Genomic DNA, 17,777 nt, shown 5'->3' with positions numbered 1-17,777 from the left:
CTTTGATGCTTCCTATTGGATGGTGCTGGGAAAGAGCGCATTCTGGGAATTATAGTCTCAGTAGGGAAGTAGCTGCTTGATTTATGTCGTGTGGCTCTATAGCTTATGAGGAGATGAATGGGAAACGGCCCGCTGAGCCCAACCCGGGCCGGGCCGGGAAAAAGAGAAAGAAGGAGGTGATGGTGGAGTTTTCGGACGCTGTCACGGAAGAAAGCTTGAAAAAGCAGGTGGCCGAGGCCTGGAGCCACAGGACACCGTTCAGTCACGGTAACCGGGTGAAGGGGGAGCCACCGCGCGGCGTCTGGGGGCCTCTGAAAGTCCTGGCACTCGAGCCGAGCCCGGGGCAGCGGACCCACGAGGATAGAGGCTCTTGGAGACAGCGTGGCTTTGGCCACCTCTGACCCTCCTGCCTGTCCTGCTGCCCTGCTTTCATTCCAAGTTCAGTTTGGATTTAGAAACCCAAGAAGAGAAATGTAGGCCGGAGAGTTTGGAGAAGTAGAGGGCGTGAAAGTTCATAGTTGAATTCTGGAATCAAGGATTTCTGAGTTCGAATCCTCTCTGCTAGTTGTGCATCCTCGTCAGTGGGTTTAACTTTTTAAAACTTCAGTTCCTTCCTCTGTAAAATGAGATAACTAATAGTACTTACCTCGAAAAGATGTTGGATGAGATTAATAAGCTAATGCATGTGTGCAACTATAATTGTTTTCCTGAGTAAGGACCAGTAAACATTTAGACACATATATGGGTGGCTTAAGTGATAGATTCCTCTAAAGATAATGCTCCGTTGTCCCATGATGGTGTGATCAGAGCATTTGAGCTGCTAGTAGCCGGCACCTGAACATAGTCGGCTTTTTACGCCAATATAGTTCAACCACGTGACCTATGAAATATGGAAGTAAAGGTGTGTTGCCCAAGTAAGGAACCTACAATGAACTATTCCAACCTCAGCTTCACATATCACCTTATAAGATAAAAACTCTGCTTAATTTGTCCATCATACTTTCCCTTCTAAAGTTTGCTGTGATTTTTGTTTCAGTGAAGTGCTTTGAAGAGGTGAGTCCTGGGGGCTCAGATGAGAAAGTGATAGCTCCCAGCTGTAGGCTGTTGCCTTGTACCTAGGCCAGTGTTACACTACTGGGAGAACGGCAGCCGGTAGCTGGTTGGCATTCTAGGCCTGGTTCATACCAACTCTGTTGTTTACTATACCAGATGCCAGCATAGTTGAAAAAAAAGAAAGTGATAGCTCATTGTTTAAAGTGAAAGCTCTATACACTCGAGGACTTCTCAGTTTCCTCATCTGTGGGATGGAGATAGTGATCATGTCTCGCTTAGAGTTGTGGAAAAGATTAAATGAGATAATGCATGCAAAGCACCCCTGTGCTTGGCACTTGGTAGGTGGTGGTGATTATTAGAGGGGTACATAATCTAACCCACTAGAGGCAGTGGGTAAAATGTTGAAATAGAAATCAAGGAATTAGAAGGGGTTATGCCTGAACTGATTTTTTTTTAAAAAAAAAAACAATAACAAAAAGAATATGTATGTTGTAACTGCCTTAGAGAGTAACTTAGGAAAGGAAAGAGGGTTGAAGGAAAATTGCCAGCCAGTGTTGCTATTCTCATTTTTAATTTGCTACTCTCATTTTAAATTTTGGGGAAAATAAATTAAGACTGTAAAATACATTCAATTCAACAAGTAAACATTAAACTAAACCACTCCCACCCTGAAGAGCAGGAACCTTACCTTAGCTATATCACCTGTACTCATTTTAAGGCCTAATATTTTAAGCACAGTATCATTAAAAAGTAGTGTTGAGTGGGTAAAGAAAAAAAGGAAGAGCTTATCATTCTTCCTCTGAATCGTAGACTTTAGGTACTAGGTTTCTGAAAATTCATTACCATAGTATTCTCTATACTATGATACTCAGTGGTCAAAAATACAAAAGAAAAATAAGCCATAATGTTTTCTTCCCAACAGAAGCCATTGTCATGGACATGGACCCCTTTCTTCACTGTGTGATCCCAAACTTCATCCCAAGCCAAAACTTCTTGGAAGGGCTACAGAAGGAACTTTTGAACTTGGACTTCCATGAAAAGTATAATGATTTATATAAGTTCCAGCAGGTATTTATACCCTTTACCATTAGTTCTTCTACTCAGAAATTTATTATTTGCAAAAATCATTCAGTATCTTTAGGCTTGAGGTTTTAGATTGGATTTGCCGTGGAGGGTCCTTGCCTTGATGTTGTTAAAAGCATTCATTCATTTAATATAAGCTTACTGAGTGTTAACTATGTGTTCGGTGCTATAATTATTATATGCAGTCTGCCAGTTCCTGCCTTGTAAGACTTTAAAACCTAAAATACTGTAATAGAGGTGATAGTGATGGTGACAGTCAAGAAATATGGTAAGCCAATAAATAATTACATTGTAAACAGTAAATAAGTACATTAAGTGCATTTTAGGGAGTGGTATACTTAAGAGAATTGTACATTGGAAGATAATAACCATTTGAGTTCATGTCTTTGTTTAGGTGGTTTAATATATTGCAGCACGCTCTCCATTGCAGTATGTCCTGCATTGCCACTTTCAAATAATTAAAATGATCATTTTGTTACATCAGTTTTATCTCATGAATTATATCTTCAAAGTCCAGGCTCTTAACCACAATGCTAGACTGCCAGAATACTTACTAAACTTCTCTCCTCCGTGTGTCTCATGTATGAAGGAAATCCTTTTGTTCTCTTTTCATGATCAAGTCTGATGATTTGAAGAAGAGAAGAGAGCCTCACATCTGTGCTTTAAGGTAAACAAGTAATCATATTTGTTGGGTGCCTAATATGTGCCATGCTGACTAATAAATACTTTAAATGTTATGTCATACAATCTCTGTTGACATTTTTATCCCATTTTGTAGAGGAGGAAACAGCCTCTGAGAAATTAAGTAACTTCTTCAAGGCCACCTAGGTAAAAATGGAGGGAGCTAAGATACAAACCCGAGTCTGTCTGACTCCAGAGTCCAAATTCTCAATGATAAAATGTTCAAGTTTGTTAGTAATCAAGAAAACAAATTAACACCATATCAACACCATTCTTCACATATTAGGCTGGAAAATATGAAAAACAAAACCTCCAGTGTTGACAGAAGTATAGATACCTTTATACACTGCTGCAATCTTTCTTAGAAGTGGTTCTGAAAGTTGTATCAAAACCCTTAAAATTAGGCTTAACTTTTTGTAGTGTAATTGCACTTATAAGAATTTATCTTGAGAAAATAATTAAGGATGTGCTCTGGGATTATTAGTCCTAAACTACGCAAGTTTAAAGTGGGGAAGACCCTTGGAAATGGACCTCCTGAATAAACAACCTCCAGGAAACAGCAGTTGCGGCATACATCCAAATGTGCCCACACTGTGGCGTCACAAGCTTTCTTGTTTACATTTCTAGGAAAATTCTCTTTGAAGATTTCCGGGCTTGGCTTTCTGACATCTCCAAGATTGACCTGGAATCAACCATTGATATGTCCTGTGCTAAATATGAATTCTCAGGTAAGCCTGGTAAAACCCTGAGGTCTGTAAGATTTAAAGGCGTTAACGAAACTGTTGAAACAGTGTCAGTGTATCAAAATCCTAGACTGGGTCCCTGTGTAACATTAGGATCTTAATAAGAAAGATCTGACCCAGCTCATATGCAGAAATGCCCATCATGTTGGAAGGTGTAAGGCAGTGGTTCACTTTGGGAACATGGTGAAAGCTATTGACCATATTTTCAGAAAAATGCTGATAACACATATACATGCCAACTTTCCATACAATAGTGGGAAATTCAGAGGTGATATTATAAACTCTCCTCTTAGATTTCTTAGGGAACAAATGTCTCCTTCAGTGTCATTTTTTCTTTTTTTAATTTTGAAGGTAATAAGTGAATACACTCTTAAGGAAAAAAATGCAAACAATATAGAAGAATACAGTGTAAACCTTGATTGTCCCCTTCACTGCTCCTTGGCCCCCCTTCTCTTCAGAGGTATCCATTGTCACCAGTTTGGGGTGCATTTTCCAAGTTCCCTTTCTGAGCATATACAAGTCTTTTTTAAAACATGTTTGGTATTTTACCTGGGAGGAAAAGGGTTGGGTTTGTTTGGTTTGGTTTTGATTTGGGTTTAACTCCTGTCCTGGACGTTGAACTCGATAGCAACTTTTTGAGGATAACTTAGTGATACACATGAAGAGTCATGTCAATGGCCTTTTGTAACTTTATTTTTTCTTTTTAATTTGAAATAATTTCATACTTACAGAAAAGCGGCACAAATAGTACAGATCATTTTTTTCCTATTTTACTTGAAAGTAGGTTACGTTTGTGGTAAACTACCATCAATAACTTCAGTAATTCCTACAACAAGGGCATTCTCCTACATGATAGTGATAAACCATCAAAATCAGAAAATTAAAGATTGATACATTACTCCCATATAATCCACAGGCTCCATTTAGTTCCATCATTTGGTCCTTCACAGCAAAAGGATCCAGTCCAGGATGGCACATCACATTTACTTGTCATGTCTCTTTTAGTCTCCCTTAATCTAGAACAGTTCCTTCATCTCTCCTTAATTTTGATGATATTGATGCTGCTGCAGATTTACAGAGGAGTTATTTTGTAGAACTTCCCTCAATTTTGGTTTGTCGGTGCTTCCTCATGATTAGATTCAAGCTATGCATTTTTGGCAGGAATATTACAGAATTATGTGCTGCTTTTTTTTAAAATCCTCACCTGAGGATATTTTTTCCATTGCTTTGTCAGAGAGAGTGGAAGGGGGGGAGAGAGATCAGTGTGAGAGAAATACATTGATTGGTTGCCTCCCACACGTGCCCCAACCAGGGCTGGGGATCAAGCCTGCAACCAAGGTACATGCCCTTGGCCTCAATCAAACCCTGGACCCTTCAGTTTGTGGGCTGATGCTCTAACCACTGGGCAAAACTGGCTAGGGCCAGAATTATGTGCTCTTTTTCTCCATCCTATCAAGTGGTACACAGTTTGTGTGTATTGATAACTTTGATCACTTAATTAAGGTGGTGGCCGACATCAAGTTTTTCTCTTGTAAACTTGTCCTTTTTCTGTGTGTAAGTTAACTGTTTTGTGGGGATACTTTAAAAGTATGTAAATTTTTCATCAAACTTTCATTCACTTGTTTTAGCATCCACTGATATTTCTTGCTAAATTATTACTATGCAGGTTGCCAAATGGTGATTTCTGCAATAAAATCATTCCTTCTACATTTATTAGTTGTCATTCTACTACAAGACAACCTTTTCCTCTCTCCATTTATTTTATTTTTTTTTTCATTTATTTATGTCAGTGTGGATTTATGAATTACTATTTATGTAATGGCTATTTATCAGTTACTACTAATCATTATATTGATGTTCATGTTGTCCCTGATTAGATCAAGGGAAGCCCTTTCAACTGACTTCTGTGTCCTTTAGATATCCCTATAATTCATTTATATCTTACTTTCTGGCAAAACAAGATTTTCCAGGTTTATCTTACATTTCCTAAACTCCAGACTTGGAGTTAGCCATTCTTCCAAAGAGTCCTGGTTCCTTTTAGTGAAGATCTGGATTCAAGGTGTTTTTGCTATTAGGGTATCACTGCTCCAAGATCCTTTCAGTGGAAGGAGGTAGCAAATATATATATGCATGTGCATGTGTTTACATTTGTGTGTTTCTCTATATCTGTGTTTATATCTAGGTATCTATATGAATATCTGTATAGGTATATATAGATAAAGGAAACTGAATTCACATTGATTCCTCCAGGCCTAATTCAACAGCACCAGGTTCATTCTAGAGTTCTCCTTTTCCATATTTGTAATTCCCTTCTTTGACAGTGAGAAACCTGGATTCCATTATCTTTAATGTATTTATTTATCAAAACAGTCCCTTCATTTGTGAATGATCTCAGTTCGCCGTAGCATCCCTTCCTCTCCCATTCTGCGCGTCTCTTACCTTGCTCAGGCCCACCTCATGCATTTTAGAAGTTCAACTCAAGAAATTAATGGGAATGGGTACAAAAAGATCTTTGTGCAGTAATGTCCACTGAAACATTCTTTCTTAATAGACAAGAAATGGAAACAACACAGAAGATTGATTAAAGAAGGAGGGAGGTAATTCATAATCCATAGAGTAGAATGAATACGCAGCCATTAAAAGATGGCAGGTATATATATTGATATGGAAAGACACTTCCCGTGTAGTAATAAATTTAAAAAGCAGGCCACAGCCCGGCCGGGCGTGGCTCAGCGGTTGAGCGTTGACCTAGGATCCAGGCGATCAGGGTTCAATTCCCAGTCAGGGCACATGCCTGGGTTGCGGGCTGCAGCCAATCAATGACTCTCTTGTCGTTGATGTTTCTATCTCTCTCTCTCCCTCTCCTTTTCTCTCTCTGAAATCAATAAAGATATATTTAAAAAAAAAAAAAAAGCAGGCCACAGAACCACCACTGGAGGATACCATTTTTTTCAAAAGGAAACACATGTATGTAGAAAGAGTATTAAGAAATATGTAAAAATATTGTTGGCCAAATATTGTTAGTTGACTCAGTGGTTAGAGCGTCAGCCAGAGGACTGAGGGTCCCTGGTTCAATTCTGGCCAAGGGCACATACCTCGGTTGCAGGCTCAGTTCCCAGTCCTGATCAGGGCACGTGCAGGAGGCAACCAATGTGTCCCTCTCACATTGATGTTTCTCTCTCTCTCCCTCCCCCTTCCACTCTCTCTGAGAAGCAATGGAAAAAATATCCGTGGGTGAGGATTAAAAAATAAAAAATATTGTTAGCGATTCTCTCTGGGTCTAACCACATATGCGCTGTTCTGTGTTTTTAGAGTTGACAGTTTTATTTCTATAATTATAAAGGAGAAATAAGTGTCATTTTAAGGCTGGAGAAGCTGACATTACAGATGAATGTCAGGTAGACTGACATAAATGCAAGCTCAGGTCCCAGCTGCTCCTTGTCTGCACAGGGACATGCAGCTGTGCATTCAACTTGCAGATGCCCTGCTCTGCCACGATGATGAGCTGGAGGGGCGCCGGATCGCCTTCATTCTTTACCTGGTTCCTCCCTGGGACAGGAGCTTGGGGGGCACCCTGGACCTGTACAACGTTGACGGTAAGACACACACATGCTCATCAACACCCATAGCCACTTCCCAATCCTCATGTACAATGTCTGTACTTCTCCAAGGAGATGGAAGCCATCGGTTACAGTGACTACTGCAGGAGGAATTAATGCCAGCCCTGAAAACCACCTCCCTAAGTTGTACCTGAGATAATCATTACTCCGGAAATAAGTTAGAGTTGATTTAGAAGAGGAGTAGTCAGACCTGACTTCTGAACACAGACCATGGAAGGGTAGCAGAGCGCATGTACAGCTGCCCATGGCTGTGAATCTGCCAGGAGCAGTCCATTTGACAGGAAGTCATGGCTTTTTATTGCAATGACTGACTCCAGGAAACTTTCAGCCCTTCTCCAACGGCAGAGGGAAAGTGTAAGGAAGAATAGGTGTCACCTGGCAGAACTAGCAAGTATGAGTGAAACAGCTGGAAGAGCTGGCATTTGGGGACTAGAAGGGTACAAATAGTTACACTTAGAAATCTGAGGATTGTCAAGGTGAAACGGGGTAGCCTGGAAGTGGTAAATGATAATGAAATCATATTTACGGACATGTTCTCTCCTGGTGCAGAACATTTTCAGCCGAAGCAGATTGTCAAGTCTCTTATCCCTTCGTGGAACACACTGGTTTTCTTTGAAGTGTCTCCAGTGTCCTTTCACCAGGTAAAGATTGTAAGCCACAAATACATAGAGCACTAAGGATCATGCGTTTTAGTCACCCATTATCTAAATGTGACAGCCTTCTGTTGGACTTGCCTGGCCAGACTGTTTTCACACCTAACGGGAAGGATCCCAAAGTTAGTGGGCCTTTCCTGGTTATCTTCCTCAATCTTTGGGTTGATGTACCGCTGGTCTTGTCCTTTCAGGTGTCTGAAGTCCTGTCTGAAGAAAAGTCACGTCTGTCTATAAGCGGCTGGTTTCATGGTCCTTCACTGACCAGGCCTCCCAACTACTTTGAACCTCCCATACCTCGGAGTCCTCATATCCCGCAAGATGTAAGGATAAATGCCTGTTGCAGATTCTTATCTTGGCAGCTATAGCATATCATTTGTTTTTGTGGTTTTGAAAGTGGCCATTCCTGATAATGAAACTAGATTTTGAGCTTGCCCTTCCCCTTTTCTTAGATAAACTGTGGCTAGTGTCCTTCTCAGGCAGTTTCCCAGCACTTTATGTTTAACAAGGAGACAATTATAAGTTGAGGATTTGCATATGCTATTTTACTACTGTGAAATGATGTGAAAACAAAAGCAATAGGGCCCAGCCGGGTGTGGCTCAGTAGCAGAGCATCAACCTAGGATCCAGGAGATCAGGGTTCGATTTCCGGTCAGGGCACATTCCTGGGTTGTGGGCTACAGCCGATCAATGACTTTCTCATCATTGATGTTTCTACCTCTCTCTCTCCCTCTCCCTTCCTCTCTCTGAAATCAATAAAGATATATTTAAAAAAAAAAAAAGCAATAGGAGTTATTAACTCACCTTTTGCATCTGTTGCTTCTTTTTAAGCATGAAATTTTATATGAGTGGATCAACCCTACTTATCTGGACATGGATTACCAAATTCAAATTCAAGAAGAGTTTGAACAACAGTCTGAAATTCTCCTAAAGGAGTTCCTTAAGGTAGGTGTGCACATCCTGCCCAGTGTATCTGGTATGGCATGCAGTCTTGCTCCTTGGGTGGGTGAATAGGCATCATCAGGAGAGTTTTTGTTTCTTGTTTTGTTCCTGGTTAGAATGTTTATTATGTTATTTCCTCCAAATAAAGTAATACAGAAATGATGTTAACAGCTAACATTGGTATTGGCTGTATGCTAAGTGTGTTAAGAGTCCCTTAGGTATTCCCATTCTCTAGAATCTTAATGGTACACACAGAGAGGGAGAAGCTTCTACACTGAGAGTTGTGTGAATTCCCTTCCTATTTATTTGAAGACTCTGGTGCATACTATTACTTTTAGTGATAGACAGATTGCTAGTTGATCAGCACCTATTGATGAATGTTTGACAGTGATGAGGCAGCACTTTGTAGTGGGGAGAGTGCTAAAGCAGAAGTCAGATACCTTATATTCATGTCCTGGCTCTTACTTACTAGCCTGACCAAATCACTCAATCCTTGAGCCTTAAACCTGCCTTGTCCGTCTTGAAGAGTTGTGAGTGCCAGACGAGATCTCATACGCTGGGGTGTGGTGCTTCACAGTTGACCCTGAGTCCCATGGCATCACACTCCCAAGAGCAGTTCCTCCATGAAAAAAAGGTTGAGACAACACATACTGTGTCTCAGAATTTTATAGCTGAAAATAACACATTAAGGAATTTAAGAAATTTTATAGGAAATAAGCTTGTTTAACCCTGTGTGATTCAGCTTCTCTAAACGTGCTTTGGGATCCTTTTCCTACTTGGCTGCTAGGCCTTCTGTTTCAGAATCCTCCATGGGAAATTGCATTAAGCAAGTACATAGAAAGCTCCTGGGGAGAATGTCAGTAGGTTAATCAGCTTCTTGTACTGAACTTGACATTTTAAGTTTAGAATGTTGATTAAATGATGGAACTGAGCTGAGGCCTAGAGAATCCATGTTGTTATACAGTTTTTCATTGTAATGACATTGACTCTTCTGCAGTTTAATTTTTTCCCCCTTACATCTTATGAATTAAAAAGTCTGTATTATAATCCTCATCTTCTGAAGGAAGGAGTTTGAGAGGTTGAGCAATTTGACATAAGATAAACAACTATTTAAGGAAATGGCCCAAATAGACACTTGGGTCTCTTATCTAAAGTTTTCTGATGATTTATTCCATCTTTGCTCTGGTTTCACCATAACAGGACTGGGGACTGTTGTGTGAAAGGGATGAGAGTCAACTGACCCCTTTAAGAATCAGCCAGATGATTCTGCAGAGCCGTGACGCCTGCAAGACCAGTGTGGGGTCATGGGGAGAGTTGTTGACTGCTTCTTCTTTGCTCCTTTTCCAGCCTGAGAAATTTGCGGCAGTCTTTGAGGCTTTGGAGAAAGGAGGTGTGAAATGGAGCAGCCGAGGGCCCCCTAACAAAAGGTAGAACCCATCATCCAAGACATTTGCTTCTGCATTTGGCACCTGCCTGTCTGTCTGCAAGGCTCACCTCCAATAATAGGACATTTTCCCTAATGATGTCTGGTTCCCAGGGACATCCAGTAGCAGGTCCGAATAAAATCTCACTGTTGTAACAACACATGCTTTAATAAGCTATGCCAAGAATTAGGGAGAGAGGTACAAAGCTAAGAATCAGCTTTTATTCCATGAGTAATTTTACATCTGTGGCTTTGATGAAATTGCCATTGCTGCTTTCCAGGTTTTATGAGAAAGCTGAGGAGAGCACACTTCCTGACATACTCAAGGACTGCATGACATTATTTCGCTCCGAGGCACTGTTCTTGCTGCTGTCCAACTTCACAGGCCTGAAACTTCACTTCTTGGCCCCTTCAGAAGAAGATGAGATGGAGGACACAAAAGAGGGAGAAGCAGCCTCTGCTCCGGATAGCACTGAAGAAGGGACAAGCTATAGCTCCTCTGAGCCAGAGAATAATCCGGTGGCTGTCAGCAGCAATGGCCAGCAGAGCAATGAACAGACAGACCCAGAGCCAGAGGAAGATGAAGCCAAGGAAAGTAAGCTGCTTTTACGACGTGTCCTGGGTTTCCATTAAGCATTCGCCATTCAATCATTTATTCAACAAGTATTTCTTGAGCATCTGCTGTTTGCTAGGTCCTATTTCAGGAGCTGGAGAACAAAACAGACAAGGTCCCTGCTGTTCTTGAGTTTACATCCTCAAAGGAGAGGACAGAGATTAAATGTGTGCACCAACAACTAGAAAACGTCAAATAATTATACATGCTATGCAGATCATTTCAATAGGGTTATGTGCTAAGGATTGGCAGAATGGCCTCTTAGGTGAATAGGCAATCTGGAAAAGCCTGTTTGAGAAGCTGTCAGCTAGGCTCAGATCTGAATGACTGGAAGGATTTGCAGGAAGAGTATTCCAAATAGGAGGAACAGCTTGTACATTTTATCAGTACACATGGTGGTGGAGAGAAATGACTGGCTTTGCCTAAAATTACTCCCAAATACAAGAACATAAAGTAGACGAGGTGAGCAGCTTATTTCTGCTAAGGACCAATAACAGACTAAGAAAAACTTACTGGAATTTGGACAAAGAGGGAGAGGGAATTATTAAAAGTAGAGGAAAGAAAAATATAAGAAATTTAAGAGGTAATGTTTCTGTGGGAATTTTGGCTCCATTAACTGAGCAGCTACAAATTCAACTAAATATTACAGCCCTTATGAAATCAAATTAGAAAGTCTGTTCCCCAGTTCCTCTGGTCAGTTTTCCTGTCCTGCTTCCACTCTGATTTCTTTCTTTTTTTATTGATTTCAGAATGAGGAAGGGAGAGATTGAAATGTCAATGAGTCATTCATTGATCAGATGCCTTCCGCATGCCCCCTACTGAGGATAGAGCCTGCAACCCGGGCATGTGCCCTGACTAGGAATCGTAGGGTGACCTTGTTCATCGGTCGATGCTCAACCACTTAGCCATGCTGGCCAGGCCTCCAATCTGATTTCTTGAGAAGAACCCTGTGCAGTCAGAAGAACAAAGAAAAGGGGGGTGGATACCATGGAAATGAGACCACCAGCAGTGTTAGGTGCTAACCTTACAAACAACATAACTCGTATTCTGTAGTCTCCCATACTGACTGAACTGCCACTTTGGCATCACAGATATCTAGAAATAAGAGTATTTCTCCACTTCTTTTCCTTTTTGGTTTCATTTTTATGGGAACGTGCAACTTGGAAGAAAATTTGATACAAGCAACCAAAAGGTGCTTTATTCTTTTATTGAGCATTTGCTTTATGCAAGGCCCTGGCCAGAGCCAGGGGAGAGCACAGAGGTAAATGAGAAAGGTCACTGTTCACAAGTTTACCATCTAAAGAAGAGCTATAAAGCTTTTCTTTATAAGGTTATTTTAGTATTAAGATTATTTTAGTATTTTTCTGGCCTTCTGTTTTTTCTTAGAATCAAGTGTTCCCACATGTCAGGGGGAACTGAGGTGTTGGAAGACCGGTCACTACACTTTAATCCATGACAACAGCAAGACTGAATTTGCCCTGGACTTACTTCTTTACTGTGGCTGTGAAGGTAAGAGGGAGGCTGGGAAGCAGTGAATTGTTTCCTTAAGGGGGCAGTCTCTCCTGGTGCACCGCTCCAACTGAACCAGTTTGGAGTATTTACCTTGTCCAGGATCTCAGATCACAGGAGTTCAGAATTGGAAGGGATCTTAGGGGTTGTGAATTTTGGTCCCAACACAAAGTAGGATTTATGTCTGACCAGGGTATGGGAGATGGAGCAAACCATAATTTCCCTCCAAAAATGCCCCCCTCCCCACTCTACAGCTTTTATGTAATTGTCCTTAAATTTTACATTTAATTCTTAGTTTTCAGTTATTTAATGTTGATTGAATGGTAAAATCAGGCTCATAAGTCATAGAGTTGGTTACTGCTGAACTCCCAGTTGCCCTGTTCACGGAGCATGGGATCCGTGGTTTCAGCAGGAGGCGTAACACACAGTGAGAGCTTTCTGAATGCTATTTGTTTTCCCCTCTAAGGCTGGGAGCCAGAGTATGGTGGCTTTACTTCCTACATTGCCAAAGGGGAAGATGAAGAGGTAAGTTGCTTCTCATAGCAAACTGTCTTTTTAGTCTTGCGGACACTTTCCTTCTCCAAAAACCACTTTTATTACCTTCTTCCAGTGTCTTTAACTCTGGTAAATCCATGTTGTTCTGCCTGGCAGTGGTCTGATTTCTAGTAGAAAGCACTTGGCATGGAATAAAGATGCTAAAGGGTAATCAACAAGCATTTATTTCTTCTACCCTGAGAAATTCCAAATAAATTAAGAGCCATGGTACATTCCCATTAATTTTTCAACATAATAGGAAATAAGTGCATTAGGTAAAATCTTCCTGGGTATGTATTGGATCAGGGTTTGTTGGAAAATGTCTTGACAGCTGGAGCAATAGCTCTTCCTAGTAAAGACTCTTTACTGTCCCCCTACCCCAGACTTAAATACTTGCTACGGAAACCATCTGTTCAGTGATGAGTCATTGAAGAAAAGAGTTGAGAATAAGCTCTGTGTTCTGATGTGTCATTATATTTGCCTGTTTCAGCTGCTAACAGTGAATCCAGAGAACAATTCTTTGGCATTGATCTACAGAGATAGAGAGACTCTGAAATTTGTCAAGCATATTAACCACCGAAGCCTAGAACAAAAGAAAACCTTCCCAAACAGAACAGGTTTCTGGGACTTCTCGTTCGTCTATTATGAATGACGGGGCTGGGCTCAGCTGAGAAAAAGAGACCCTTCATCAGTACCAGAAAGTGGAAGAGCTAGGCAACGAGCAAAGGAGGGCCACAAGGTAACCTCTCTGACACTGTTCTTAAAACCGTGGTTGTCCTTTAGTAAGACTCACAGCGATTGTGCTCAATCTAGACCTTGAGCTTAGAGAGATATGTACTTATCTCTTAGCTGAAAAAAATCTTTAGCATTCAGTACTTTGTTTCCCATATTGACTTCTTCAGTGATTTTAAAATGTGGAGGTTTTTGTGGTAAAATATATCTGACATAAAATTTACCATTTCGACCATTTTGAGTGTACAATCCAATGGCATTAAGCACATTCACGTTGTTGTGCAGCCACCACCACCATCCATCTCCAGAACGTTTTCATCCCCCCAAAGTGAGACTCTGCCCCCATTAAACACTGACTCCCCATTTCTACTTCCCTAACCCCCAGCAACCACCATTCTGCTTTCTGTCTCTGAATCTACCTACTCGTACTCCTCATGTCAGTGGAATAATACGGTATTTGTCCTTTTGTGACTGGCTTATTTCACTTAGCATAAAGTCCTCAAGATCATCCATGTTTCCAGTGAATGATTGCAGATTCTGCTCTTCCTAGTGACACAGGTTTAGAAAATTACAGAGCTTACATCCTGTGCGTGCTGGGCTCATTACACGTCTTCCTCCCATTGCCTGCGGCTTTGCTGCACTGTAACTCTCCCAGGACATACACTAATTCTTTTCTATAGTTTGCATTTTAATAAAGGGATTGAGTTTCCCTTTCTTTTAGGTTGATGGTTTCATAAATTTTTTGGTTTTGCACCCCAGTCAGAAAATGTTTTAGCATGTGTGCCCATTATATGGGTAGTTATTTATAAATTATACACATGGACTACTATTCAGTATTGTTATAAAGCAAATACTAATTTTTAAAGGATGAGATAAATACTCGTTCTATTATCTTCTCACACCCATACAGTAATGGGTGATTTCACATGCATATAATTTTGGCAGCCACACTGTTTTAACCATAGTATAGTGACACTCGGGGGGATTACAACTACTCTAATGGTTTACATTTCAAAGCTTGTCTTTTAAGTTCCTGCAGACTGAAAGTCATCCGTACATTGCTTTCATTCACTTTCTGATGTGTTTTCCTGAGTAGGAGAGAGAGGGGTTAGGGTTCTAGTTAACACCTTGTCAGTGGCATACCCCCAGAAAGGCCCAAGGAAGCATGCTGGGCAGGTGAAACCATCACGTGTGCCAAGCTTGGGAAATGGTTTGAGGCTCATCCTCTAGGTAACATCTAAGAGGCCACCCAACTTTTCCAATTTGGGAATGCTGAGTCTAAATCTTAGCACATTACACAGGTGTTAAAGTGTGCATATTAGTTTTTCTTTAATCTCAATGTGTTTGTGGCCTGTCAACACAGCAGAATTCTACACACTCCAAAAAAGGATTCATTGTCCAAGGGGAGTGACTCCCGGTGAGCCAGACTCTGCTGTTGCAGTGAGTTACATCATCCACAGCAGCACCACTTAGACTGGGCAGGGTACTGTAACTTAAAGGGCACTCCTGCATGCAAGGGACCCAGTGATTGAGAAACTGCTTTTCCTTAGTGCTTCATTCATCTTGATTTTTAGAGCTTGGAGCCAAAGTTGACAACTAAGTGGCAAAAGAAGAATTAAACATGGGCATCCTTTTTATACTTTCAGATGAAAGCTATGGTGTTCCGCTCTATAATATATAACTTAATAGTGAACCTCCAATTCTTAATAATTCCTTTTAGTAAAGGAAAATGTTATTCCTCAAAGAGAATAGCTTTATACATTTTTCAGGTTATATAAATAATACATGTTCGTTGTGAAGAATTAAACATGTAAAAATACGAAGTAGTGGTCACCTGAAATCCCACCATTCTCTAACAACCACTGTAATGTATCAGCTTGGCTAGACCTTACTACGTTTCCCAGGATTCCCTTCTCTATGGTCATTAGAGTGAGCCACAAATTCTTAGGCAAGATTTGGAGGGCCAGAATGAAGCAGCAGCCACTTTGTAGCTCACGTTTTCACTTATCTACTGGCTCACCTCACTGGTGTCAGCACCTGGGCCTGCAACTATTCCACTTTACTTGTGGATCATCCTTCAGCTTCCTGATGAGGGAAGGGTCTCAGTTTCTGCAGGACGTCCACACCATCCAGGTCAGAATTAACACAGATAATGTGTCCTCCTGGGCCTCCAGCTCATGCCTGTGGGTTCCTACTTGTTCCCCCTGATTTTACATCCTTTCTGGCTGCCTGTCCTGTGGACTTCAAGTTCCAGCATCAGGCAGTGCAGCCTTAGAGAGACTACATTGGCACTTCCTATGGATCGTGCAAGGTCAGATCCCCATACCAAGTCCTCCTAATATGTCACCCATGATGGGAATGAAAAACGTTTTCATTAAGTTATTTCAAAAGCATATTAGCATTTCTGTTAAGAGAAGGAAAAAAAACATTTAAGGAAGAACCCTATGAATAATATAATTTCAGTCCCTCAGTTTAAAGATGTGGAAATGAAGCCTAGAAGAGATTGGCTCTTGGGTTTTGAACCTGGCTTTCCTACCGCTCACTGATTGCCTCCCAAGTTCCACTGCATGTGGTGGTTTCTTCCCTGCAGAATACCAAAAATTGTCAATGCTTGGGCTCTCTTTCCCAGAGTGGTAATTTTTCAACAAGAAGTTTTGGCTGCAGTATCTCTTCAATACCATTATATACGTACCACTACTAAAACTGAGTGAGCAAATGCAAGTCCTGTTAGAAGGGTCCTTGACAGAGTGACGCCACACCAGCCCTTGTGAACTGGACATTCCTACAAAAACTGATTCCTTCTCTGATTGACACAGTCCACATACACAGTTTTGAAAACTACTTGGGAACTATCCATGTGGTATCATTTTAGGAACAGATTTCTGTACCATACAAATAAAGATAACTGAAGAACTAGAGCACAGTGTGGGCAGGGGCCAGGTGGGAACGAGGCAAAGTGCAGAACACCAGGCTGCATGGGTGTCTCCTTGTACTTTAGTTTCAGAGTGATCACAGGGCTCTGCTTTGGCAGATTTTTAACTGCTAATTATAAAATCTGAAACTTTAATAATGTTGAAAATCATTCTTATAAAGCATTTCTAGGCTTATATAATAATTGTAAAGTTCCTAGTTCTTTGATTTCTAAGCTACTGACAGGCCAACTGAGGACAGACAGTCCCGTGGAGAGCAGCAGATGCTGTCTGTGCTGAAGACATTCACTCGGCACCGTGGGGAGACAAAGCTGATTAAGATGCAGCCCCTGCTGTCACTTACTGGGGGCTTAGGATTTGTATCAACATAGGATGTAATGAGGGTTAAAGAATAGACATGGGAGAACTGTCTCCTGAGATGAGAGCATTTCAGCTGAGCCTTGATATGTGTGGAGAAGGAGACATGGTGGGAGGTAATAAAAACCATTCTCTCTGTAAAAATTTTGAGTACCTTGTGGTGGTGACTTTTTTAAGGGCATGCTAAAAAATAACTGAAAAGCTTTCTCCCAGATAGCAGAATCCTCAAGATTAGCTTTTACATGAAGGCCAAGTGTTCGCTTAAAGCTGCAACAAAATAGAGCTTAAAGTATAGCTTCTAGAAGGTACCATATTCTGTCATGGTAGAAAACTAGAGAAGTAACTGATAACCATTTTTTTTCATCCCTAAGTTGAACATGGTAACTTCTAAGAAAAGAAGGTAACTGAATGTTCTATGAACATTTTCATCTCTTCCAGTCTCACCTACCTGGGAACAGTTCAGAATAGCAAAAAGGACCATGACTACTTGGTTTCCAACCAACACATGACTTACAAAGCCAAGCTATGGGACCCTGTAGAAGTATTCTGCCTTTCTGAGCTCAGAGATACTAGTATCAAGAGGGTCAAAGTTATGTGAAAATAAACTCATAATCAAGAATATTTAAAAATATCTTGCTGCAGGGTGACCCCATCAAGCTTTGCCCATGAATATTTTTAGGTCTAAGAAGAATGAATTTTGGCTGAAGAACAACAGAATGACCCTTGGTGAGATTATTCCGTTAGGGTCCCTACAAATGAAGTGCCATACAATTGAAAACCACCACTGACTAGAGATTTTAATCTCAGTAGGTATAGGTTAGTTAGACTGGTTGAAACGGAAAAGGACTCAACAGTGGGACTCGAGTTTTACCAGCAGCTCTGTGACTCTGGCAGGTAATTAATCCCT

The 17,777-nt window shown here is 40.9% G+C and overlaps 1 protein-coding gene across 2 annotated transcripts; it reads left to right on the top strand.

Moving 5' to 3' along the window:
* The first annotated feature begins 39 nt into the window (after nt 1-39).
* On the top strand, nt 40-14,091 carry OGFOD1 (2-oxoglutarate and iron dependent oxygenase domain containing 1). Of its 2 annotated transcripts, XM_081118466.1 has the most exons (13): nt 40-267; nt 1,976-2,121; nt 2,757-2,803; nt 3,445-3,545; nt 7,040-7,156; nt 7,730-7,821; nt 8,025-8,153; nt 8,662-8,775; nt 10,120-10,199; nt 10,477-10,790; nt 12,195-12,317; nt 12,784-12,842; nt 13,342-14,091. In XM_081118466.1, exons 1-13 carry the CDS (start codon nt 84-86, stop codon nt 13,501-13,503), a joined length of 1,668 nt encoding a protein of 555 aa, XP_080974592.1. In that variant the 5' UTR covers nt 40-83; the 3' UTR covers nt 13,504-14,091. The 2 variants fall into 2 exon arrangements, with proteins under 2 accessions (XP_080974592.1, XP_080974593.1); XM_081118467.1 differs by lacking the exon at nt 7,730-7,821 and having other exon boundaries at nt 60-267; nt 7,011-7,156.
* Nucleotides 14,092-17,777: the final 3,686 nt, after the last annotated feature.

The sequence above is a fragment of the Miniopterus schreibersii genome, assembly GCF_964146895.1.
Source record: "Miniopterus schreibersii genome assembly, chromosome: 18".
Classification (NCBI taxonomy): Eukaryota; Metazoa; Chordata; class Mammalia; order Chiroptera; family Miniopteridae; genus Miniopterus; species Miniopterus schreibersii.
This window is presented reverse-complemented; position numbering and strand designations above follow the sequence as displayed.